The sequence below is a fragment of the Rhinoderma darwinii genome, chromosome 9 (assembly GCF_050947455.1).
Source record: "Rhinoderma darwinii isolate aRhiDar2 chromosome 9, aRhiDar2.hap1, whole genome shotgun sequence".
Taxonomy (NCBI): domain Eukaryota; kingdom Metazoa; phylum Chordata; class Amphibia; order Anura; family Rhinodermatidae; genus Rhinoderma; species Rhinoderma darwinii.
This window is the reverse complement of record NC_134695.1, coordinates 58969859-58997433: the sequence shown is the minus strand read 5'-3', so window position 1 is coordinate 58997433 and position 27575 is coordinate 58969859. Positions and strand designations below refer to the sequence as shown.

Genomic DNA, 27575 nt, shown 5'->3' with positions numbered 1-27575 from the left:
TAAAGTATAGTCAATGGCCAGGACACAAAAATCATAGCAAAACTCAAATCTCTAAAAGTGTATTACTTATTAAAATTAGGGTATGTGCACACACACTAATTACGTCCGTAATTGACGGATGTATTTCGGCCGCAAGTCCCGGACCGAACACAGTGCAGGGAGCCGGGCTCCTAGCATCATACTTATGTACGATGCTAGGAGTCCCTGCCTCGCTGCAGGACAACTGTCCCGCTGCCGGACAACTGTCCCGTACTGTAATCATGTTTTCAGTACGGGACAGTTGTCCTGCAGCGAGGCAGGGACTCCTAGCGTCGTACATAAGTATGATGCTAGGAGCCCGGCGCCCTGCACTGTGTTCGGTCCGGGACTTGCGGCCGAAATACGTCCGTCAATTACGGACGTAATTAGTGTGTGTGCACATACCCTTAACGTCCCGACCATCACAGACATCATTAAAAAAGTCAATACAAACTATCAACATGAATATATTTATGCCTGTAGCAGACAAAGACATGACCGGTTCTGTAAAGATTGGATGTGCTGGAATAATTCTGTATATGCCGTACCACTCCCTTTCTAGTGGGAGATCATACGTTGTCTGTTGTATACATTTTATTTTTTCTTTATGACCTGTATACGTTCTTCACAACATTTATTTTATTTACCTTTCTTTTATTATCCATATTATTTTGAATCCCATTTTCTCAAAATGTTAAAACTTATAGAAATTAACGATTTAATTTATTATTTGAGACTAACTATTTTCTTCTACCTGCGAGTAGAAAGAACTGTTCACATATATTTTCTGATGTCTCAACTGTTTAATAAAGACATATTGAAACAGAAAATTAATGTCCATCTTGAGATATCTTCGTAAAGGGCTGGAACTCTGTTTTTCACACATAGAGCTTTAAATTACATGCTTCTCTAAAACCCTGGCTTCCTGCAGCCACCACTAGGGGGAGCTCACAGCATATAGATTTAAACAATCACTTTGAACTCAATGGTAGCTATAAAAGTGGGCTCCCTCTAGTGGTGACTGCAGAAAAACACTATGAATGTGTGTTGAGAGGGAAGAAAAGCAGTTTAGTGTGGATCCCTCTGACAACCCCATAACAATTGGATTGTCTGCCCCTAATTGAAGATAATCGGCTGTCAATTTTGGAACCTTGATTACAGAAAGTTTTCATTTTAAAACATATGCTAGCCTATCCCCTCCCTCCCTGCAGCGCCTACTTAACATTGCAGTGGAGCTCAGGTCTCTCTACTTTCACTCTCTGTGCAATGCACTCACTCTCTGAGAAGGGGACATGGCATAAAGAGTGTCCCCACTGACACATATGGGACAGGGATACACTCCTCTATGAGACTGCCGCTTACATGCAGCGGTAGTCACGTCAGCGTACGCTGGAGGCAGGGAGGTCTTATTTATTAAAACATATAATGGGAAAGCCTTCTTATGCTTGAAGTTTGGCGCTGGAGCCTGCGTCACAGATCCGGTCAAAATGCGGGACAAAAATAGCGCAGCATTATGCGTTATCTTTTTTAGTAAAAAGTCTAACAACGTGGCGAAAACCCGACAGCACTCACTAAAGTCAATGGCAATGGATCCAGTGCTTTCAATATTTTTGTTGCTTTGCTATGACGGAGCAGAGCAATGGAAATACCGAATGCAGATTTGAACGAAGCTTTATTCTTCATAAATATGAGGGATACGTAACAAATAAAAAATCTGGAAAATCGTGTAGGGTATATTAGGTATATAGGTATATATTAGGTATATAGGTGTATATAAGGTATATAGGTATATATTGTGTATATAGGTACATTATTCTATAACAGTATTTTAAACATTAAAATAGGCAACTTACTAATAAATGATTTTTAGAAGTTCTTTTGCGTTTTTGCTATCTGTGAAGCCACGCCCCCTGGTCAACCTCCACTTCAGTAATTTATGGACAACTGAGCTAAAAATCACGGACAGACCAAATTTTTGTACCTAATGTACCCCCATCATCCCTGTATATAACCACCATCATCCCTGTATATAACCAGCCATCATCCCTGTATATAACCAGCCATTATCCCTTTATATAACCACGATCATCCCTGTTTATAACCCTCATCATCCCTGTATATAACCCAATCATCCCTGTATATTACCCCCATCATTCCTGTATATAACCCCATCATTCCTGTATGTAGCCCCCATCATCCCTATATATAACACCCATCATCCTTGTATATAATCATCAGCCCTGTTTATAACCCTCATCAGCCCTGTATGTAACCCCCATCACCCCTGTATATAACCATCTTCATCCCTACATATAACCCCCATCATCCTTATATATAACCTCCATCATTCCTGTATATAACCCCCATCATCATCCCCCCTGTATATAACCCCCATCATCCCTGTATATAACCCCCATCATCCCTGTATATTACCCTCAACATCCCTGTATATACTCCCATCATCCCTATATATAACCACCATCATCCCTCCACATAACCCATTGCATTATACTGTATGGGGCAGCTATGTGGGCATTATGCTGCATGTGGCAGCTATGAGGCATGCTGTATGGGGGAATTTGTTTGGGCAATGGGGAGAATATGCTGCATGGGGCAGCTATGAGGCATGCTGTATGGGGGAATTTGTTTGGGCAATAGGGAGAATATGCTGCATGGGGTAGTTATGAGGCATGCTGTATGGGGAATTTGTTTGGGCACTATACTGCATGGGGGCATCTGTATGGGCATTATACTGCATGGGGGATTTGTGTAGGCATTATACTGTATAGGGGCATCTGTGTGGGCATTATACTGCATGGGGGCATCTATATGGGCATTATACTGCATGGGAGAATTAGTGTGGACATTATACTGTATGGGTGCATCTGTGTTGGCTTTATACTGTATGGGTGCATTTATGGGGCATTATACTGTATGGGGGCATCTGTGTTGGCTTTATGCTGTATGGGTGCATTTATGGGGCAGTATACTGTATGATGGCAGCTATGGGGGCATTATACTGTATGGTGGCAGCTATGGGGGCATTATACTGTGTGGGGGCAGCTATTTGGTATTATATTGTGTGGGAGGCACTATGAGAGCATGATACTGTGTGGACTGAAACGGGTGTGTATGGGCGGGGATTGGGTGTGATTAAAGGCTTGGCTTAAAAGAAAGAAAATTGCCGTGACTCACTGCATGCACCACATCAGTTCTCCCTCTTTGTGATACTTGAAAGTTTGGAGGTATGGTTATATACAGGGATGACGGGAGTTATATACAGGAATGATAGGGGTTATATAGGGATGGTGGCAGTTATATACAGGGATGATAGGGTTATATGCAGGGACCCCCATCATACCCGTATATAACCACCATCATCCCCGTATATTACCCCCTCAATCCTGTATATAACTTCTATAATACATGTTTTTAACCCCCCAAGCATCTCTGTATATAACTCCCATCATCCGGGAGCACTGTCCTTCACTGTGGCGCGCGTTCATTGAGGTAATAAGGAGTAAATGGGCTGGAGTTTGAGGGCTCTGTGGACCAGTAAGATGATTGACAGCGGAATCCGAAGAAGGCAGAGAACAGTCTTAACGGTGGTGGAGGAGGAGTCCGGCGGTCCGTGCTTGGCCTTCTAATGTAGTGGAGTCACTTTCTTGTTTACACTGCACATATCAATTTGGCGCATGCGCAGTGCAAACTTTCAGGAAAAAAAAATTCACAGACGGCGTTTTTTCTGCTGGACACTACGGACTGCAGAAAAAAACACACGGTTTTTGTGGACTGTCTGTGAATTAACGGACGTTTGGCAACCCTGTCCCTGGTTCTCACATCCCAGGATATACGAGCCGGAGGGGGTGGTAGCACAGATAGTGAAAACTACGCAGAACTTCTAAAAATAATTTATTAGTAAGTTGCCTATTTAATGTTTAACATACTTTGGAAATAATTTACCTAAAGTGACCAACCCCTGTAACCAAACAAAACCAACTCAATGGAGAAGAGAGTTTTCAAACTTTTGCTCATCTCCAGTTTTCATTAAACCAGCTTTTACACTATGACATCTGTATTTTTACAGCATGCCACTTTAAATGACATTTAAATGATTCAATTATTTGAATTTATCACATGAATTTTCATTTTGGAAGACTAAATTAAATTCTTGAACATATGGATCATAAGAGAATAGAGAAGACAGCTTTTTTCTTCAATTTTCCGGACAATAAATGATGTACATTGAAAACAATTAGCCTATGATTAGATATTTACTTGTGCGGTAGATGTCTTCAGTAAGAAATATATTATAACTTATCTCTGCAATGCAATTAAAAGAAGCAATAACCAGAATTATACAATTATTGACTAAACTTCATAACTTCTGTTTTATGGAATGAGTCTAATCAAAATGATGAATTGCTTTCTACTTGGATGCACCTGATTCAAGATGTAGTTCCAGAGATTCAAAGAAAGCAATATTAACATGGTTACTCATTCCTATTTTTTAAAGGAACACTCTAGGTAAAAGTAATACAATGTGATTACCCTAGTGCAGGCTCCTCGGGGGCGGAGCGTGACACAAGGATTCTTTCATTGGTGCTCTTTGAATCCCTGTGTTCTGCTCTGCCCCCGCAGGCCCGACACTATGCATAACTAGTCTATATGTTTAACCTGTGGTGTCCCTTTAAAGAGGGTGGTATTAGAATAAAAAAAATATGGCAGCCAAAAAGAACACTACACTTGTCCATGGACTGTGGTATTTCAGGTTAATCTCATTTGCTTGCTTGGACTGCGCTACCTAACAAAGCTGATTGGACGGGCCTACCAGAGCAGGAACCACTAACTCTAAGTGGCTCTGCACTCTGGCTTGTAGAGGGGGACCCCTCATCTATTACCTATTTATGCCCTATAGGGTATATGGCGTGGGGTTGCCTTAGTAAAACAACCACTTATTTATCTTAACTTAGAGAACTATGATGCACAAAAAATGCAGAGCCAAAGAGTCAAATGACAAATTCAGTTCTGCTACGTCTGTATATTTTATCTGCAGTCCTGAATTTTGCGTGGAGTACTGCACGGCCCGGAATCAGGTTTGTAAAATTTTTCTAGCATTTTGCTGAATTCATTTCCAGCCATACATTTCGAACGTTGGGCGATATCAAGACAAAAGGACAGAGCAATTGGTACAGATGCCGGAGATTAGTAATCCCATCCAATTTTTTTGGGCCTCGTTTGCTGGTCTATTACATCTGCAGAATGTGGAATTACACTGTACAAAGCCTGGCACCTCTCTCCAAATCATATGGTAATATATGAGCACTGGTATGGGTGCTGTGTGAACCAACATCTTCATCATGTTCTGTATACTGATTGTATGAAAAATATCAAATGACATCGCAAATGAGCTCCTCATAAATATGTAGAGAGGCATTAGAATCAAATAGGCTATTACAGGCAGCCGTTTCCACATGGAAGCCGAGTGTAGGGACTTTTTCTTTTAAATTGTCTATAATAGTGTATATTACGTTCTGGCTTGTGTTCATATCCCAAGGAGGAGTCATTATGGCAAGTATTAAAACCACAGCGAACAGAGGGAGGGCAGCAAGGAAAAGGATTAGATTGCCTCTGGGTTTTATAAGTCTTTAGTTATGGCCCTGAGAGGTGAAACTATAGAAGCGTGGATTCTGCTGAGGATCTATTCCAAAATGTGACGTCTCCTTTGTTGATTTATAGGACCACTAATATTTTATATAGTTACCATACCTGAGAATATTAGTCAGACGTTTTATACATGTGGATGATTTTGTTTTTGTTTTATTACTTATTTGTATTGCTTTTATGCAGCAATTTTGAACTTTTTAGTTTTTGGACTTTTTGTACTGATCGGTATGTGGCAAAATGTGAAAACAATAAGCCCTCTTGCACACGAACGAGTGCCACTTGGGCCATTTTCCATGGCATCCGAGTGGCACCCAATAGTTTTCACAGACCCATTCACTTTAATGGGTAAATTTGGTCCGTGAAAATGAACTCGACTCTCCGATACGTGGAATGATAGAATTTTCTCTATGGGACTCGGGCGGCACACATGGCTGTGTGCATTTTGGCTAATGGGCCCCCTTTTAAGTATACCTAATTTGACGATCCTATTTCTGGAAAATTCCCTCAAGTAACTTTAAAAATAAACACAAAAATGATGACATGGGATAACTTTTAAGGTCAGGACCCCCATAAGAATGCCAGCAACAGGACCCTAATAACGATGCAAGCCACAGAACCTACAGAACTGCATACAGCTGTGAAAGCCACATGACTCCCATATAAGTAAAAGTAGAAGGGCCCCCATAACTGCGACAACCACAAGACCCCCATAACAGCCAGCGTCCCCACAACAGCCACAACCCCAATAAATTACAGCCAAACCCCTGGTAAGTGACAGTCACAGATATAATTTGACAAATAATTGATGCTTTGCAGAATTTGGGCCATGGGCTTTGGCACCACACATATGACATCATCATCACGTGTGATTGCAGCGGGCGCAGTTGCGACTGGGCCACTTATTAATTTAAGAGGACCCTCAGGACCCCTGGCACCTCAGGTCCTGTATGGCCTAGGAAACAACATCCTGATGCTGTCCATTCAAAAGTATGGTATGGGGCCCAGCCTTTTCTAGTTACACCCCTAGCGGCACACATTGAATTAAAGCCTAAATATGTTTGTTTGTTCTATTCCACTTGAATTTTCCACCTTTTAAACACCAATTCGAAAATTCTGCGTTATTTCAATAGCTTAATATATCTTTATAGGAGTAAGAACTACATTTTTTTTACAGAGCTCCAAATCTCCTGCATAGACATAGAGTTAAATGATAACATTCTGGCTTCCTGTAACCACCACTAGGGGGAGCTTAGGAGCTTATGGGTATGTTCCCACACACAAGATACGCTGAAGATTTTCTGAAACAGAAAATCTGCAGCAGAGTCTCAAGAAAAACACTGGTAAATCCATGGGCCAAATACACAGCATCTCTGCACAGAACCCGGAGCATAAGTTAACATGCTGCGGAATTGAAAGTCGCACCGCAGGACACTTCTCGCAAGACTTTTCTCGTTTTTTTCCCCGCAGCTACTGTAAATGCTGCACAATTTCCGCACACAATTCAGTTTTTTTATTATAGAGTTCAATGTATAAACAGTATGCAGAATTCTTAAGAGCTCCCTCTAGTGGTGACTGCAGGCAGCCCCAATGTCAGAGAATATATCCCAGTGTTCAGATTCTAGTCATCTGTACCTTAAAATCGAAGGAACAAACCACTCAATATATTATTTCCATTTTACCTCTTCTAATTTTTTCTGGACCAAATCTCATATTGAATGCAACCGAATATCCCTGTATAAAATGTCTACAGTTCCACCAAGGGTAATTATAGTTACACACTATTATAGACACATTGTTATGGGACAGTATATAGTCTTCCCCCTTGAGACTTTTTTTGTTGGTTTAATTTGTCTTTTTCGGAAGGATAGGTGCATATATGAATATTAAAGAAGAATAAAAAATAATATTCAGCATAATGTAGCACTAGAGTGCACTACATCTGTATTGTGAAGCCAGTTAAAACATTATTTTCAAAGCCTTTCTTGTTACAAGATATTAATGCATTCTGTTAGCAGAGTTTTCCATCCAGGCCTGTTCCGTAAAAAACCCTACAATCTATCTCTCCGTGTTGTTTACTTAGGATTACTTTTATTATAATGTGTGCTTGCCAAATTGGCAATATCCCGGAGAGAATGAAAAGGCAAAATGTTGTCATACAAAACCAACAAGCAGAACTTTCCCACAATGTGGCTCGTGACATTTTATAGCAGAACGATTCAAAGGAGCTCGTGATATTTTATAATTTTCCATATTAGTATGTTCAGCTGTAGCATATGTCATGTGCAGCACAAAAAATGAAACAAAGAATTTAAACCAGAAATCATCACAATCTTTACAATTTTCGATGAATCTGTGGCAAGACATTTAAAGAGACTCTGTCACCACATTATAAGTGGCCTATCTCCTACATAAGGAGATCGGCGCTATAATGTAGGTGACAGTAATGCTTTTTATTTAAAAAAGCGATCTATTTTTACCACTTTATTAGCGATTTTATATTTATGCTAATGAGTTGCTTAATGCCCAAGTGGGCGTATTTTTACTTTAGACCAAGTGGGCGTTGTACAGAGGAGTGTATGACGCTGACCAATCAGCCTCATGCACTCCTCTCCATTCATTTACTCAGCGCATAGGGATCTTGTTAGATCCTTATGTGCTGTCTTATACTAACACATTAACAATACTGAAGTGTTTAGACAGTGAATAGACATTACATTCCACGGGATGTCTATTCACAATCTCTGCACTTCGTTACTGTTTCTATGGTAGTTACAGCAGAGGAAGCGAGATCTCGTTGTAGCCTGTCATTTACAGCGAGATCTCGCGAGATCACGCTTCCTCTGCTGTAACTACCACAGACAGAGTAACATAGTGCAGGGATTGTGAATAGACATCCCGTGGAATGTCTATTCACTGTCTAAACACTTCAGTATTGACAGGGCACTTATAATTTGGTGACAGAGCCTCTTTAAAGTGTAATTAAACTTTTAAAAAACTTTTGACATGTCATAGTGACATGTCAGAAGTATCGATCGGTAGGGGGTCCGAGCACTGAGACTCTCACTGATTCGTTAAAATGAAGCAACAGAATGGCTCGGATGAGCGCTGTGCTGCTTTGTTTGTGATTGGCTTTCCTCGGAGCGGAGTACGGGCTCAATAGAAATTCTGAGTCTGTACACCGTTCGCTCAGCATTCCGAAGAAAGCAACTCAGAAATAAAATGGCACAGTGCTGTCCCGAGCGCTTCTACTGCTTTGTTTTAGTGATCAGTCGGGGTCTCCGTGCTCGGACCCCCACCGATGAAAGCTTCTGACATGTCACTATGACAAGCCAAATGTTTTTTTTCGTTACCCTAAAAATAATTATGTTAATGCCTACAAAAAAAGTGCTGTTAGTGATTCAAAAAAAAAAAGCAAATATCCAATTAGAGATTTAATCCAAAGAGAAAATTATGAGCTTATAAAGAGGGGTCACCAGTTTAGGACCCTCATCTATTAAGCAAACTTGAAAGTGGCTACAAAAAGTCGATCCGGAGGAACCAACAGGTCCGTGGATTACAGCCAATTAATTTCAATGAACTCTGTTCAAAGAACAGAGACGCGCAGGACCCCCTCTCAGCCGAACCGTCGGTTCAGCTGAACTGACGGAATCGGCTGAGAGAGAACGATAGAGCTGCTATGTATACAGGATACATAGAAGCTGTATCGTAAAAAGTATGATTTTTTGAAAATAAAAGTCAAATAGAAAAGTGATTTAATAAACGGAAAAGACATTGATTTGATATTAATAACAATAAATTGCATTAAAAGGTGTACATACCCTAGGCAGATTTCTCACAGCCGCTTTATGGCTGTTACCCCCGGACCATTAATGATGAGCAGGATTTGTGGCCATCATAAATGCGGACTTGTAAAAACAGCCTTATCCCAATTCTAAGACTGATTATTATAAAACGATCATATGCAGATTCCCCTGAATGGATGGGAGGGTAGACGTGCTCGGTAAATATTTAGCTTCCTAAGAACACAATCCTTTATGTAAACCATGAGGCCACTATTCTGTTCCAGTTAATTGTTTAATGACAAGTTCAGTTTTATTTCTGGATTCAGACGCTTGGGATTTAGGTGAATCTGGCGATGGCAGATTGTGGGACTCACAAGGACTATGCTAAGCTTGTATTATCTTGTACTTCCGAGACCTCTTCGCAGCAAGGAGGTTAAAGGTTGCAGACACTGGGAAAACAGGCAACATCTGGATAGTGGACTCTCCCTGGAAATTTGGCTCCGCAGCAGCTGGGAAGTAATTTACAGCAAATTCTGGAACGCGACACACTAATTATTGACTTAATGTTCTGCTCGTACCACTAAAAGGTTGTACATTACTTCTGCTTAAAGGGACGGTATCTTAGCTACCTACATTACAGTGTAAATTGTAACGCTTGGTTCCTATGGTACCAGTTTCTATAGAACAAATAATGACACGTTCGAAACATACAACTATTAATACATCTACTATAAAGTGTAGATTCAATATTGATGAGTCTAAACGAGAATAATGTTGCATCAGTTATGAGCGGCGGAGGACCAGAGAGGAATCGGTAAGGTAGGTATTCTTATTTATCGATTTACTTATATCTGTTGCTTATATAGCGTTATATTCTGCAGTAATGTATTATCCTATTGTAACGGCTGCCGCGCCGTTCCCCGCCGTCCCCACGGCCTCTGCTCCGGTTCCGGCGCCCTCCATCAACAGCTGCTCATCCCGGGCTCCACTTACCCGATCCGGACGCTCTACTGGCCCTGGACAGCGTCAGGTGAGTGCATACATTACCTCCCTCTGCAGTCACTAGAGGGCGCACGCGCGCTGACTCGTCCTGTCTTAAAGGGCCAGCGCGTGCCTTAATTCCTAAGACTTCCTATTTTAGGATCCTCCTCCCTTGCATCCCTGCTTGTTCAACCAAGTTCCCCGTGAATTTCCCTGTGCCCTGGTTCCCTGTTTCCATCCCTTCTGCCTTTTGTCTGGATTTCCCGTTACTGACCTCTGCTTGAACTTGACTATCCTTGTCTGCCGCCTGCCTTGACCTATTGCTGCCATACCCGTTACGACGCCTGCTGCCTGTCCTGACTTCTGCCTATCCATCCGACCGCCTCTACCCGCTGTGCCAATCGTTGCCTGGGTTCCAAGCACCATCTCCCAGACGATACCGAGGATCCACGAACAAACCGGTGAGAACCGCTATACATATATATATCAGTCCCTGTTCCCAATGGGACTCACAATCTGATTTTCCAATCTCAGTCATACACACTAGGGACAATTTTATAGGATCAATAGTAGCAGATGTTGTCCTTGGTTAGATATGAACCCAGGTCCCCAGTGCTGCAAGGTAACAAGGGTAACCACTGAGTCACCATACTGCCCTATTATTATATCGTTTTCTCATTTTTTTATTTGAGTCCAAAATGTTGGAAAACCCCTTTTAATTATGTCACTAAAATCATGCTGCCTTAATTTCTTCACGACATTTGGCATACAGCTACATCATAGATGGGAAGGAGAAATATGGAGCAGGCTCAGGGCTGCAACGCCTGGTCAGAGATAACTCCAATCCCAGCAGTTTAATAGAAGGCCCCCAGGTCTGCCATCTTTGTGCTCCTATTAAGCCTTGCCAGAGGCAACACAATATGCTGCAATACATAAGAATAACAGTACATTGTGCAAGTGAATCAATGATCGCTGGTTCAAGTGCCCTAGGGAGACTATTAAAAAACAGTTAATAAAATGTTATATACAAAGAAATATTAAAAGTTAAAGTATTGTAAAAAAAAAAGAAAAACAATTGGTATTGCCACATCTATAAAAGTCTGAACTACTACAATATAATATTTCTTAGTCTGCATGGTCGGTGCCGGAGGCAGAAGACTTCGGTCACAGTATAAGGGCATGACCACACGTGGCGGATTTCCTCCGCAACTGTCCGCATCAATGCCGCACAGAATCTGCGTTGCAGATTCTGCTGCGGATCTGCACAAAATGTGCAGTAAATTGATGCGGACTAGCTGCTGCGGACTGCGGTAAAAGTACTTCCCTTCTCCCTATCAGTGCAGGATAGAGAAAAGGGACAGCACTTTCCCTTGTGAAAGTCAAAGAAATTCATACTTACCGCCCGTTGTCTTGGTGACGCGTCCCTCCTTCGGCATCCAGCCCGATCTCCCTGGCAGTCCATGTGACCGCTGCAGCCTGTTATTAGCCTGTGATTGGCTGCAGCCGTCACTTAGACTGAAACGTCATCCTGGGAGGCCGGACTGGAGACAGAAGCAGGGAGTTCTCGGTAAGTATGAACTTCATTTTTTTTTACAGATACATGTATATTGGGATCGGTAGTCACTGTCCCGGGTGCAGAAACAGATACTGCCGATCGCTAAACTCTTTCAGCACCCTGGACAGTGACTATTTACTGACGTCTCCTAGCAACGCTCCCGTCATTACGGGAGCCCCATTGACTTCCTCAGTCTGGCTGTAGACCTAGAAATACATAGGTCCAGCCAGAATGAAGAAATGTCAAGTTAAAAAAGCAAGACGGATCCGCAGCACACATAACATGTGCATGACAGCTGCAGACTTCATTGCGGAAATTAGAATCTCCATTGAAGTCAATGGAGAAATTCCGCCATGAGTCCGCCACTGCTCCGCAACAGACAGAGCATGCTGCGGACACCAAATTCCGCTCCGCAGCCTATGCTCCGCAGCAGAATTTTACGCCTCGTCTAAACGAACACTGCTAAATTAAAGTGTAAGTCAATGGACAAACGGCTCCGCTGCGGATTAACGCTGCGGAGTGTCCGCAGCGGAATTTAAGTGAAATTCCGCCACGTGTGAACCCAGCCTAATGGCTGTACTCGGGTGAACTAGCTCGTTCATTGGCTGATCGCATCATTTATGCGGCCAAAAAAAATGGTCAGTAGTCTCCAGTACATCTCCCCGTATAAACAGGGAGATGTGCTGTGGACAAGATGCAAATATATGACAACGAACGATTGTATAAATGATCGTCATCCCCATACATATCCATCATTTCTCCATGTAAATCATCGGTCGGCACTCGTTTGCCGGCCAGTAAATCTGCATGTATAAAAGAACCCATAGTGACAGTCTGATGATTATAATCAGCTTTATTGTAACTCTAAGACGCAAATAGGAAGAGAGAAACCTGTCAATCGAAGTGAGCCAGACGGTGGGAAGCGACGGATTGCCAAGGTTTGGACATTATGTCTTATTTATGAACAAAGATATTTTCTCAAGAAACTACTGCCGTGGAGTTGGGTTTTAGGCCTCGTTCCGATCTGCATTCGCTTTCCGCTGTTCTGCTCCATGAGACGAGCAGAACGGAAATACCGGAACTGCCGGGTCTGTTGCACGACGGACACAGCCGGCAGCCGACGGAACCCTTTGACTTTAATGGGTTCTGTCGGGATATCCCTGTTTTTACCCGAAACAATAGCACAGCATGCTGCACTGTTGTTTCCTGTATTCTCAGCCGGATCTGCGACTGATGCCCCTAACGGGGCCTTCAACGCAGATGTGAACGAGGCCCCACATACCAGGTGCCATTTATAATACTGGTGTCTTCTTATGGGCAGAAGGGTCTTTGTGCCCTCTCAGACACCAGGGCCCATCTCCTATCTTAACCCACCCAAAAAGTTCCACCCTGATATTATCTGTAACGCAGAAAATGTATGGCAATAACCTCTTGAGTATGAAGAATCTCCCCATTCACTATATAATACACTTTTTATTTTAACTGCAGTCATCTTTCTCTAGAATGAACAAAGTTTTCACAATTTGCAGGGTTGGGATCATCTTGTGACATGTTCTGGTTCAGGATGTTTGCGGCTGAAATAAATTACAGTGTAAGTTCAAGCTTGTCGTTAAATCCCAGACACTGACAACTTTCTGCCAACGAAATATTGACCCCACTGCTTCAAAATGTTTTGTGTGTGCCGGAGGGAGAAAACATTGTGGGTCTGGATGAATTAGGTGCTAAACAGACAATGCGATGTGATTTCATTTACTTAGTTTCCATATGATGACCTCTATAGTCATGGTGAACATTACCAACCTCTTCTCAATGTGGTTCTGAATTAATTGATTTTGATCATTTATTCCTAATTTAAAGGGAACGTCCTCCTTTGCAACACTATTTTTTATTATTCCACTGCATCAAAATAGGAAAAAATAAAAATAAAAAACTTTGCAAATAGTCTTAAAAAGAACCTGTTTTGTGCCTACAGCTCTTATGCAGACTGATATGTCTCCATGGTTTCATCGTCTATAACTACCTATGGTTTCATAAGTGGATTCCCTGCCCTGGTCCATCCCAGGCCCCTATGTGAACTATTGTCTGTGACCACAATTGTTGTAGTCCTACCGATGGTCCCCGCAGCCGGGTCTTGTACCTCCTCCAGCGGCCTGCCTCTCTCCCAGGTCGTCAGTGTATTCTATTGTCCTACGCTGCCAGCCGCACTGTCCCACCGTCTCCTAAAGGGCCAGCACACAATATTCAAAAGTCACCCAACCAATAGCTGTTACCCCCAGAACTATTTAAGGCACTTTCACTATCCACCTTGTCCCTGAGCAATATTGGAACAACCTAGTGTTATCTTACGAAGGTTCCTGTGTGCAGCTGAATCTAGTCTGTTATTGCTGCCTGTTGTCAGCCAGTATCCAGTCATCCTTTACCAGCCTGTATCCAGTCTGCTATTGCTGCCTGTTTTCAGCTAGTCACCTGCTACCAGTCTGTATCCAGTCTGCTATTGCTGCTTGTTGTCAGCCAGTATCCAGTTAACTGTCTGCCTATGTCCAGTCATCTGCTATACAAAAGTGTCCAGCAATCCGCTAACAGCTTCCAGCGACCTGGTAGCCTCCCCGGACCGAAGACCAGATCCCTGCATAGGGGTTAAAGGTTGAGAACTGGGGAGGCTACTTAGATAAAGCCCTTAGAGTTGGCACTAAGCCAAAGCGGTGGAGTAGCCCATTGGGTCCACAACCTGCTCGACGTAACGATAGTTATGTCTGTAAGGAGACAAACAAGACTGGGGTCACTGAGACAGGAAGTGATGTCATTTAATTGACAGACGTAGACAAGAGGACATCATTTGGCGCAAAAGGGGGCATCACTCAGAAAAATGATGCAATCATGTGACATGACATTTTGCTTATTAATTTCTTAATATATTTTTATATCAACCAGAACTCCAATTTTCTGTAACAGAGACCAAAATCCACTGCATAGTCATAGCATTAAATGATGAAATTCTGTCTGCCTGTGGCTACCACTAGAGGGAGTGTAGGAGCTCACTGCATACACTCTATACTTTTAACTCTGCGATAGACAGTATGATAAAAGCTCCTAGGCTCCTCCTAGTGGTGGCTACAGGCAGACAGAATTTATCATGTAACTCTATCTATATACAGGGCTTCAAAGCTCTGTATCAGAAATACGGAGCTCTGGTGGCGTTAAAGATATATTAAGAAATGAATTAGCACAGATTGTTGGACCTACAAACGACATGGTGATAAAAGGTGGAGATTTATTCTTAGTTTTAGGTTTCTCACTACTCAGTAGACATAACTATCTTCTATTGTTAAACACACAGTATATTTTAGATGTGACCAGAATGGTATTATAGGGCAAGTGCATTGAAGAAATACTCCAATATTCCGTCATTTGTGGAGCTGTAGAATGTGAACTTTGTCAGGATGCGATTACAACCTCTGTATCTCATTATAATAACATTAGTCATGTACGAGGTAGACACAGTTTACAGAACTTGGAGCATATTCTTCTGTTACAAGAATAACATTTTCCATATTACATAGATGTTCTCTGGGAAAAATCATGACTTGTGTAAGGTCAAAAGAAACCGTGTAAAGAATGTTTACCAGTTCCTAGAAATATTCAGAGGAAGAGCAAGCACAGTGACCCCTAAGGGTATGTGCACACACACTAATTACGTCCGTAATTGACGGACGTATTTCGGCCGCAAGTCCCGGACCGAACACAGTGCAGGGAGCCGGGCTCCTAGCATCATAGTTATATACGATGCTAGGAGTCCCTGCCTCTCTGCAGGACAACTGTCCCGTACTGTAATCATGTTTTCAGTACGGGACAGTAGTTCCACGGAGAGGCAGGGACTCCTAGCATCGTACATAAGTATGATGCTAGGAGCCGGCTCCCTGCACTGTGTTCGGTCCACTACTTGCGGCCGAATTACGTCCGTCAATTACGGACGTAATTAGTGTGTGTGCACATACCCTAACACACTTATATTATCATATATGCAACACTAAATGGGACATAGGATGAATTGCACCAGACCGTGAGAGCAGATAAGAATAGGACGTGCACTACACACATGGGAAGATTGCAATGGACAAAATTAAATTATGAAGGAACGGGCATCAAATTTAATTTACATACTCATTTGCAAGATAAACATTAATTTTATCTTTGAGTTACTGTTAGTAACATGGAAATATTGAATCTAATGAGAACTCAAGATATATGTTAATGATCGAGTTATCCTCCAGCTGTTCAGGGTACATAAAAGTCTATGATATATAGTGTGTCAAGTTCCCGGCATCCATGAAAAATATATTCAGGTAGTGCAATTTTATTGCTAAATTATATAAAAGTACAGATATAGTAGAGCTAAGTTTGTCAATGCAGCAAAGTTGAGCTTGTCAATTGGCAGAGGCTTGGTTTTGCAAAGGGACTGAAAGTAAATGTATTGTTCTCTAAGGGCATGACCACACATGGCGGAATTCCTCCGCAACTGTCCGCATCCATGCCGCACAGAATCTGCGTTGCAGATTCTGCTGCGGATCTGCACAAAATGTGCAGTACATTGATGCGGACTAGCTGCTGCGGACTGCGGGAAAAGTGCTTCCCTTCTCCCTATCAGTGCAGGATAGAGAGAAGGGACAGCACTTTCCCTAGTGAAAGTAAACGACTTTCATACTTACCGGCCGTTGTCTTGGTGACGCGTCCCTCTTTCGGCATCCAGCCCGACCTCCCTGGATGACGCGCCAGTCCATGTGACCGCTGCAGCCTGTGCTTGGCCTGTGATTGGCTGCAGCCGTCACTTACACTGAATCGTCATCCTGGGAGGCCGGACTGGAGACAGACCCAGGGAGTTCTCGGTAAGTATGAACTTATATATTTTTTTACAGATACATGTATATTGAGATCGGTAGTCACTGTCCCGGGTGCAGAAACAGTTACTGCCGATCGCTTAACTCTTTCAGCACCCTGGACAGTGACTATTTACTGACGTCTCCTAGCAACGCTCCCGTCATTACGGGAGCCCCATTGACTTCCTCAGTCTGGCTGTAGACCTAGAAATACATAGGTCCAGCCAGAATGAAGAAATGTCAAGTTAAAAAAGCAAGACGCATCCGCAGCACACATGACATGTGCATGACAGCTGCGGACTTCATTGCGGAACTTTGAATCTCCATTGAAGTCAATGGAGAAATTCCGCCATGAGTCCGCCACTGCTCCGCAACAGACAGAGCATGCTGCGGACACCAAATTCCGCTCCGCAGCCTATGCTCCGCAGCGGAATTGTACGCATCGTGTAAACGAACACTGCTAAATTAAAGTGAAAGTCAATGGAGAAACGGCTCCGCTGCGGATTAACGCTGCGGAGTGTCCGCAGCGGAATTTAAGTGAAATTCCGCTATGTGTGAACCCGCCCTTAAAGGTATTGTCTCATCTACACAAGGTTTTCTCTAAATGAAGACCTGGTGGTGATAAAATGATCACTGCAGGGCTGGCAACTGAGACCCCTGGTGATCAGTCATGATCGCTAGGGTGGCTGCACATTTATACTGCAGTGGCCGCTACAGGGGAAATGGGGTATTACATGATACCCATTCAAATGAAGACCAAGAGTCCTCCCAAGAGGAAGCTATTCTTTGCTACATATGGACAAGCGTCAATACACCGTTTTTAGGTATTCTACATTTGCTCGCAACACAGTGGTTGATGCTATTTAGCTGTATTATGGCTCTGAAGCTAAATAGCTAAGTTTGATTTTAAATGGGTTGTACATGTTCGGAAATACTTGACTGCTTTCTTCCAGAAATAGTGCCACATCTCTAAACAGGTTGTGCCTGGTACTGCAGCTCCTCTGAATTAAGTGGGGCAGAGCTGCATTAGCACACACAACTTTTAAACATCTGTGGCACTTTTTTTTTTTTACCAAGTCAGCAGTTTTTCTAATCCTCCACAACCCATTTAATGGAGAAAAGTTGGGTCTATTAATACAAAAACATGAGGCCTACAGGTCACACGTTGCTTTCCAGCATGAAACACTAGGAGCACTGTGTCTATGACTGACCAATGACCAGTTCCAAAAAATTGTTTCTCAAAAAGTTCAAGCTTGACTTGACTTTAACCCCCTATGGTCATTTGACATTGCTGTGAGCACACTTGGAAGCTACTGCTAAACTATAACTCAATTTAACTCATGATGTCCCATTGGACGACATATAATAGACTCATTTTAGTTTTGGAATTCAGAATCCTCCCTTTTTGCTGCTCAGCACAATACACAACTTAACATCCCCCAGGTTCCCTCTGCAGTATTTCAGTATTACAATCCATCTGAAATAATGACTGTATTTTTACTGCCGAGGTTACAACTTTGCCATTAATCCTCCATTGTGCCACCGGATTAGTGTGACCTAATTGTATTGTTTTGAACTTTTGTTATTAAATTGTATTTTCTGCACCTTTGTGCTTTTCTGTGATTTCACTAAACCATTAATCAATTTGTCTATTGCCTCCCACCTTGCAATACCACCGGATTCTGCCAACTAAACAAACATATTTTCTCATCGAGTTCATTTGTTCAATCCATAAGAATCCTATTAAAGAGCGTATAGAAGAAAAGCACTTCTGCATGTTTCCAACTGCAGTGAGATACAGAGCATGAAAAGCCAGTATACAAAGCCCGGAAAACATTTCTGCTTCTGTGGGAGTTAATGTCGTGTTGCCAGCCTTTGTGCCCTTGGAGCTTGGGTTCCGGCACATTTGTGTTCATACAATTATGCCAAAGAACCATGGTATTATAGTTTGCTATTGAGAGGTAATTGTAGGATAGGGTTGACCACAAATATAGACATTTTATCATTAGAGGAAATATGCAAGCAGGATATACAGTAGCGTGATGATACCCAACAAGTAGTCCAAAAGACCCGTGTGGCCCACATGGACTGCTATGCACTTTGGGTCAAGGCAGGGTGTAGGTTTATACATTGAATGCATGTATACACGTTGTTTATATTTGTGTTTGTGTATCTCTGTATATGAGTTTGTGTATCTCTGTATACGTGTTTGTGTATCTCTGTATATGTGTTTGTGTATCTCTGTATATGTATTTGTGTATCTCTATATATGTGTTTGTGTATTTCTGTATATGTGTTTGTGAATCTCTGTATATGTATTTGTGTATCTCTGTATATGTGTTTGTGTATCTCTGTAGATGTGTTTGTGTATCTCTGTATATGTGTTTGTGTATCTCTGTATACATGTTTGTGTATCTCTGTATACGTGTTTGTGTATCTCTGTATATGTGTTTGTGAATCTCTGTATATGTATTTGTGTATCTCTGAATATGTGTTTGTGTATCTCTGTATATGTGTTTGTGTATCTCTATATATGTATTTGTTTATCTCTGTATATGTTTTTGTGCATCTCTGTATATGTGTTTGTGTATCTCTGTAAATGTGTTTGTGTATCTCTGTATATGTGTTTGTGTATCTCTGTATATGTGTTTGTGTATCTCTGTATACATGTTTGTGTATCTCTGTATATGTGTTTGTGTATCTCTGTATATGTGTTTGTGTATCTCTGTATATGTGTTTGTGTATATGCCTATCCATCAATCTCTGGCTTGACACGATATGCATGCATCTCTCTTATGAATTCAATAACTGCATTTTAGGACCCTACAGAGGTTAAATTATACAGAACTACCATCAGCACGTCTGGATTTTATCTGCTAAAAAGTGAAGACGGCACAAGTTTCCAAAGCTAGATAACTAATGAATAAAGGGAAACTCCAGTAAAAATCACAGTTTCCTTTCTCTTCTGCAATCATGATGTCTAATGTCAGTGCTGTTTCTTGTAGGTTGTTGAACAATAAAATATCAGACAGAATGTGTCTGGGCCATTGCATAGGAAAAATTTAGGAAAGAATTGAGAGGCAACTATAAATCTGCTTTGTCCTGTCTTTTTTTTTGCTGTTATCTATGAATCTTGTCAGCCTCCCACCTGTAAATCCTGTACATCCATTTCTGATCAGTCAACTTCACACCTTCTGGGCTAGAGTTTCTTCTGTGCCTGTGACATGCATGCGGCTGCACAGGCTGCTGCACAGGTAGCCTCTCCTGTGCTTTTTTTCTCAGCCTTGGGACGTGGGCAAGGTAACAGTTATCAGAGCTACAGCCTGTAGACAGGGATTTCTACAATCAAGATCGTGGACAAAATCTGGACAATACTCTTCTAAGGGTATGTTCACATGCAGTGTTTTCAGACGTAATTCTGGCATTTTACGCCTCAAATTACGCCTGAAAAAACGCCCCTAATACGCCTACAAACATCTGCCCATTGCTTGCAATGGGTTTTACGGAGTTCTGTTCCCACGAGGTGTAATTTTACACGTCGCTGTCAAAATACGGCGCGTAAAAAAACGCAGCGAAAAATAATTGCATGTCACTTCTTGAGACGTTTTTGGAGCCGTTTTTCATTGACTCAATTGAAAAACAGCTCCAATAACGGCCGTAAAATACGCCGCGAAAAACGAGAGTTGCTACAAAAAAAGTCTGAAAATCAGGAGCTGTTTTCGCCTGAAAACAGCTCAGTATTTTCAGATGTTTTTGGTCACTGCGTGTGAACATAACCTCAGATGCAAGTTAGAGAATTCATGGGGAAAAATAGAAAACATTAATTGTTACAATGTGGTCTGTATTGGAGGGTGGTGGGTATGAATATATGGGCCTACTTTAAAGTAGTTTGACTAGAGCCAACTCACATGGGATTTTATTGTTAGCTCAGTAGGTTCACTTATAGTCTTCGAGCTGCCGCACTACCAATTAAAATGTAACTGAACTGTAAGATGACCCACTGCAGGCTTAATAGCTACACCGCACCGACATGACAATGCTTCTTAGTCATTCTTTATATTGATTTACATTGTCATTGCAAATTTCTTTAATAAAAATATTTAGACAAAGATGGATATTTATGACTTTTTCTGCCTCCTCGATCTACAATTGTTTCCCGAGAGCTTTAGGAAATGGAAAAAATTTTTTATTTTCCTTGTGTTTCCAGTAAGTTCTGTAGCTTGAGGCTTTTCCATTTAATACTATAGCTTTTACTTTTCCCATTACAGTTCTCTTTGAAAATAACTTAATCCTGCCAAAGAATTCTTTCAATATCTTCCCATCTCTAAAACAACACGCCGAAGATGGTTTTGTGGTTTATTTGTGGTGAAACATAGTTCCAGTCGGAAGAATGAAGAAGTCTAGATAATCTCGCAAAAGCATGTTCTTAGCCACAGTGGAGTCTATGACGTCATACTATAATTGTGTCCCCAATGATGGAAAATATACATTTTTCTTCATTTTCTTCTGATGCATTGGACAAATACACTTGTATTTTCTAATTTCAGGCCCTTATTCATTAGCCCAAGAGTGGTCCCAACCCTTTTCTTAAAGTGCTTTACTTCTTATTAAAATCTGATATTCCTTACAGTACATGTCAATGAACTTTGATGTTTTACATATAAAGCCAGGGGTTGAACTTTAAGGGTCCGAATTCCCCAAATGTTTCGGATATGGCAAAATCCAAAAGTTTTGTGGTTCACAGAGCACAGATCATGGCAAAATTGTGGCCGTCTGTGAGCACCGGCTATTATTTTACAGGCTAGAAAAAGGATCACATGACCTCGGAAGCGCCTCCTCATAATGTATTGCAAGCAGCCTTCCCAAAATGCACGGCGGTTATGCATCTTTCTAGCTCAGCCAATCATGAGGAGTATAGGGGGATGACATATCCACTATAAAAAGCCTAACCAAGAAATGCTACTGGTTGGATAGAAGACATTAGAGAGTCAGACACGAGTTTTCAGGACAACCGGGGCACTCGCGATTTGGACTGAATTGAATCGGATGTCCGCTTCGATCAAATCAGACCCGAAACAAATTTCGGGAAATTCGCTACTCTCGAGTGGTGAGAACCTTTTCAGTTTTCTCCTCTCCAGAGGAACTACTTTCAAACACAGGAGTGTGAAATTTGCCTAAAGGTCATGGTTCAAGGTGGATTGGAGCCTTCTGTCCTGGGTGGCAAAACCGAGAACAGTCATTGCTATGGGGCCCTCTCTCTTTTATGTATGCCACTGATTGAAATGGGATCAAATTCTATGAATAATGGATTATTCTGAGGGAAATCATGGACCAACTCAGTAGGACAATCTTCACCCGTTTTCAACTAGGACAGTTTGGCTCCAGTGCTGGCACATTTTCCAAAGGGGACAATGAACTTTATCGTTTTTTCAGAATCAAGTCTATTACCCAAGCTAATTTAGTTGAGAGTAAAATGAGTATCATATATCACTTCTGAAAAAAAATTCACTTTAAGCATTTGTTTTTTATTTTTTCATAGATTCTTCAGGCTTTAGTACCGAAAGAAATGTAAAGAAGCTAATAAAAAAATTGCATATCTGGTAGTTTTAGTTTATGAACAATCATCTTGTTGTTGATACTACAAAAAATATAAAAAAAATATGAACATTACTTCCATACGGTATATATTCTAGCATTAAAATATATAAAAAGGCTTAAAATAAGTAATGCTATCCCAAATAATGTCATAGTGCCAGTCAAATGCCCCGAAACAGCGTCAAGCGCCAGGGGAAAGATAAGACTTTACTGCAACCTAACAATCTCTCATTTAATATTTTCTTCCACTGAATTGAAGCTGGGCATAAAAATGTAAAGTGCATCTTGCAGTGTAGCCGAGGCACTTATGATTGACTGGAAATAGGACGAGCACTGACTGTCAAGACATTGATGACAACAGGAACTTCTTACCTGAAAAGACCCGGCATGATCCTCTTCTTTTTCTCCATCTTTACCTTCCTTCAGTGCAATGAGAGTAAATCCTCTAAAGTATGCAGGAGTAGCAGCAGCAAGTGTTACTGAAAGATAAAGAAAATGCATTGAGAAAATACCTATACAATATAGTGTATAACACAAAGTATTACAAAGCATATGACGGTGATTTACTAAGCAAAATGGGCCACCATTGTATCATACATTGCATAAAAAACATAAAGTACGAGGCCAGCTCAAAATTTGTGTTTTTGTTTTTACACTTTTTACTCCTGCTTTATCGATTTGCCCCATACGACACTATTGATAAATCTCAACCAATCTGTCTAGTGAAGATAAGAATATGTGCAAAAATTCATGGATTTCATTGCTGAGATCCAGCGGGCCTATTCGAAGGATCCAAAGGTCCATCTTCAACCCCTTCCCATGTCCTGACGTACATGTACGTGATGGTGATCATGTGGGGATCAGAAATTGTGCCCACACGATCACCCGCTAGAGGATGGTTGTGATTGACAGCCGCCTCCCACATCTATTCCACCGTTTCTGTACAGCAATCAATGAGGGGGCGTGAGGGAGGGGGCTAGTCCCTAGATTGTGTGCTTGTTCAAGTCTGACTGATACTAGTGGTATGAAGGGGGTTTTAAACTGGGCAATTATCGGGCAAACGCTCATTTGCTGATCGCATCGTTTTAACAAGGTAAAATGTTATCGTTGACGGCAGCACATCTCCCTGTGTAAACAGGGAGACGCGCTGCCGATATCATAATAATGTATGGGGACGAGCGATCGTAGTAACGACCGCTCGTCCCCATACATAGCTCCTTGTGACAGGAACAAAGGAGCGCCGATCAACGATGTCTTATTGATCAGCACTTATTGCACCGGCCAAAATTGGCCGATGTTATGGGGCCTTGAGGCTTTAGTCCAACAAGGTTGAAATGATGGTTGATGATGATGATGATGATGAGGATTCCTATAAAACTGGCTTAGATTGCGTGTATGCTGAAGTCCACCTGATACTAGTGATATTAGGCTTTTGATGATTTTGAGGCTTCCTATAGGGCTATGTTCACACAGGGCGGATACTCTGCATGAAAGCACACAGCCTATCCGCTCTGGGTGCAGCAGGGAATTCCGACCGAAAAACCACAGCAAATTGTGGTGCAGCTTTTTAGCCGGAATGTCCGCTGCGTAAAACTGAGCATAAAAATAAAGTTTCATACTTACGTAGCCATGGCGACGCGTCCCTCTGCCATCCTGCAGCCCGGCATACTGGGATGATGTTTTATCCCATGTGACCGCTGCTTTTGATTAGCTGCAGTAATCACATGGGATGAAACGTCATTCCAGGAGGCTGGCCTTGATGAAGAAGCACAGAATTCTGGGTAAGTATAAGATCTTTGGTGGGAGAATCGCAGCTTTTCCGCTGCAAAAATCGCAACATCTGTTATTTCTTGCAGGTTTTAACTCCCCATTGAATTCAATGGGGAAAACCTGCAACAAAAAAAGCAGCGATTACGCAAATACAATTGACATGCTGCGGATTAAAAAACCGCACTGGAGGTCAATTTCTGAGCGTTTTTTCCACTCATCATTTACACTGCGTGTGGATGAGATTTGTTCAAATCTCATTCACTTTGCTGCTCAATGTATTATGCTGCGGATTTTCGGCAACTAAAATCCGTAGTATTTACCCCACATGTGAACTTTTACACGGGCCAATTATCGGGCAAATGTGGGTTCACAGAATGCTCGTTCCCGATCATTGGCCTGTGTAAACAGGGCAATGATTAGCCGATGAATAGGCTCGTTCATCGGCTGATTGCATCGTTTATGGCATCACAATTCCCAGGGAGATGTGTTGCCAACATAGTGGAAATGTATGGGGACGAGCGATCGTAGTAACGAGCGATCGTCCCCATACATAGCTCCTTGTGAAGTGAGCAAACGAGTGCCAATCAATGAGCAGGCTCTTTGATCGGCGCTCGTTTACACGGCCCACGTTGGGCCGTGTAAGAGGACCCATAGATTGTGTGTATGCTCCAGTCCACCTGATACTAGTGGTATGAGGCATTAGTCCAACAAGGTTGAGATGGTGCTTGATGATGAGACTTCCTATAAAACTGGCTTAGATTGTGTGTATGCTCAAGTCCCACTGAGGCTTGTGAGTGAATTTTTTGGACAGTCCTGTCAAATTTGGCAGAGACCTATAAAAGTGAATTATAAGTAAATGAGGAGGAGGACCTGTGAAGTGTAACTTTGTAAGAACAGCAATTCATTCAGGCAACATTCAGCCTTCTCAAAACAGAAGCCTTCAAAAAAGTCATCCAAGCAACACGACTGAAGCTCCGTTTCTAGTTTTCCTAAGGATAGAATTTACCCCTGTGCAAAATAAAATCCCTATAGCGTACGATCCAAAATGAGCTCAGCAACTCTGCTTAATGGGCGATGGTTTGTCAGCGCTCACATAATTTACGGTTCATCACACAACGTCCTACAGAACCGTTACTACCACTTAAATAAACATTAATTCCAGTTAAACAGTAACGGGTGATCTAGCATCTTGGCTACCACTGTGGATTATTTAATGTTATGTGTACACAAAGTATTATCGGATGCATTTTGATCCAGATGGCTAGAAAAAAAATCTACTAAACAAATGTCTTCCGTCCAAAAACCAGTAAAAATGACAACCTCAAAAATAATTCTGTGATGCCGTGTGAGTAAGATGTTAACACACTTTTTTAAGTAGGTTGTTGATGATAATTTCTAATAAGCAACTTTGCAAAGAGTCTTAAACTCAAAAATCTACTACCGTGCCAGGTTTACAGTTCTTATGCAAACATAAGTGTCTCCATGGAAACAGACTACAAACAAACCCTCTGTAGTCTGGTCCCTTAGTTACCCTCCCTTCCATCTGTCCCCTATTTTTTAGTAATGTACATTTGGTCGGCTAAAAAAGTAAGGGATGGGTGGAAGGCAGATTGACTGCAGAATCAAACTACACTATATAATTGTGGTCCTCAGTATCTGGATGTGAGTAGATATTTTTCCTTTGCTTGTTCCCAAAACCAAAAGGCTTTGAAACTCTTGCAATTCTCCAGCAGACCCTTACGTTATTAAATTGGGATATAGGGGAATTTTTGAAGGCATTGATAAGCATATCCTGTATGAGAGGAGAATGAAAAGGTCCCTGTATCTTCAAGATGCCTCATGTTAAGAACAAAGTCCAAGAATCGCATGTTGTAGGCATACACTCATAGTGCTTTAAAGTTCTACAACAATAACAGCTACAGGTTATATTAAAAGTATTATATTTCTAGAAACAGCGCCACTCTTTTCCGTGGTCTGTCTCTGGTATTGCAGCCCAGCTCCATTCAAGTCAATATAAGATACATCCCATGGACAAGAGTGATGCTGTTTGTGGAACAAAAGGACATTTTTCCCTAGCCTCATACAACCGCTTTAAGAATTAGCTGCCTTTTCCTGCTTTGCCCCCCATGGGGCGCTATAGGAACCCAGATTTATTTTTCTACTTTGTTTATAGAGCATAACGCAAATGTACCTTAGATAGCATTTACCTTTAAAAATGGAATTAGCTGTATACAGTACATATAACCTGTAGTGGAGAACAATGTAGGTCTATGCTTAGTTAAGAAACAACTTGAATACTAAAATGGATTCTTCCCAGTATTTAAAATCTCATCGAATTAAACCGGCCCAACCCGTAGGCATTGTCATGTGCCTTACGTAGGGAAATTAGGCCTCATGCACACGGTTGTATTCAGGTTTCGTATTACATGGATCCCAAATGCGGTGCCAATAGCCTGTTGTAGTCCCATACTGTACCACTAATTTGACACAATTTTTACTGAATCCATGTAAAAAAATGTGCATTCTGTATTAGATAGTTATTGCTTCGGAGGGAAAATGCGGTGCCTCGTGGAAGCATTTTACGTCAGCAAACAAAGTGGCTATAGGTCTTGTAATTCAGACCCAAAAACACTTCAAGTGCTGCCGGACCGGGTCTGTACACATGGCATTGCGGTGTGTATGATCCCTTAGAGGATAGATCGGTTATAGGAGGTCACAAACTGGACAACTGCCCTGGGCCTCCGTGTCCTAGAGGTCCTCAAGGACTGGGACCCGCACGAGCAACCTAATAGAGGAGCAGAAAAACATTCCTCTCCGCCATCAGTTACAGTAGTCGGCAGAGTACAAGTTTCATTGTCTAGGCATTGTATGATGGTATTATTTGGACACTGAATGGTAGTTTTATTTGGATACTGTATGGAGGTATTATTTATGCATTGCATGCTTTAACTTATATATGCAGCTTTTGAAATAACCAGAAAAGTCGTCTAAAAATGGCGAGCCATACTTTGCTTGTTGCGTCAGGCCCCATTTTCTATAAAAATGTCCTTTTCTTATGAAATAGACAATCTATGCAGGAATAAGCTAAAAATGTCAAAAACAAAAACTGACTGCGAATTTACTGCAACAAAACACACGACAATGATTCAAGCTCCCTGCATTATAATGAACCTTAATTTATCTCTACACTTGCTATATAAAGACGCCAGGTGTATGGAAGCAGTATATAATTTACAGAGCTCTTTCCATCTTGACAGCACTCCGAGGGACGATAACACGGAGATCACCAAAAAGTATCACAAAAAGGATCGCACAGACCACAAACCTCCAATT

At 41.7% G+C, this 27575-nt stretch overlaps 1 protein-coding gene across 1 annotated transcript in view; it reads right to left on the bottom strand.

Moving 5' to 3' along the window:
- Positions 1–27575, bottom strand: part of SPON1 (spondin 1) — a 213579-nt gene that overhangs the window by 166921 nt on the left and 19083 nt on the right. Inside the window, exon 2 of the mRNA XM_075837782.1 lies at positions 22845–22951. Coding sequence (XP_075693897.1) covers positions 22845–22951 — 107 coding nt within the window. The remainder of the gene's footprint in view (positions 1–22844; positions 22952–27575) is intronic.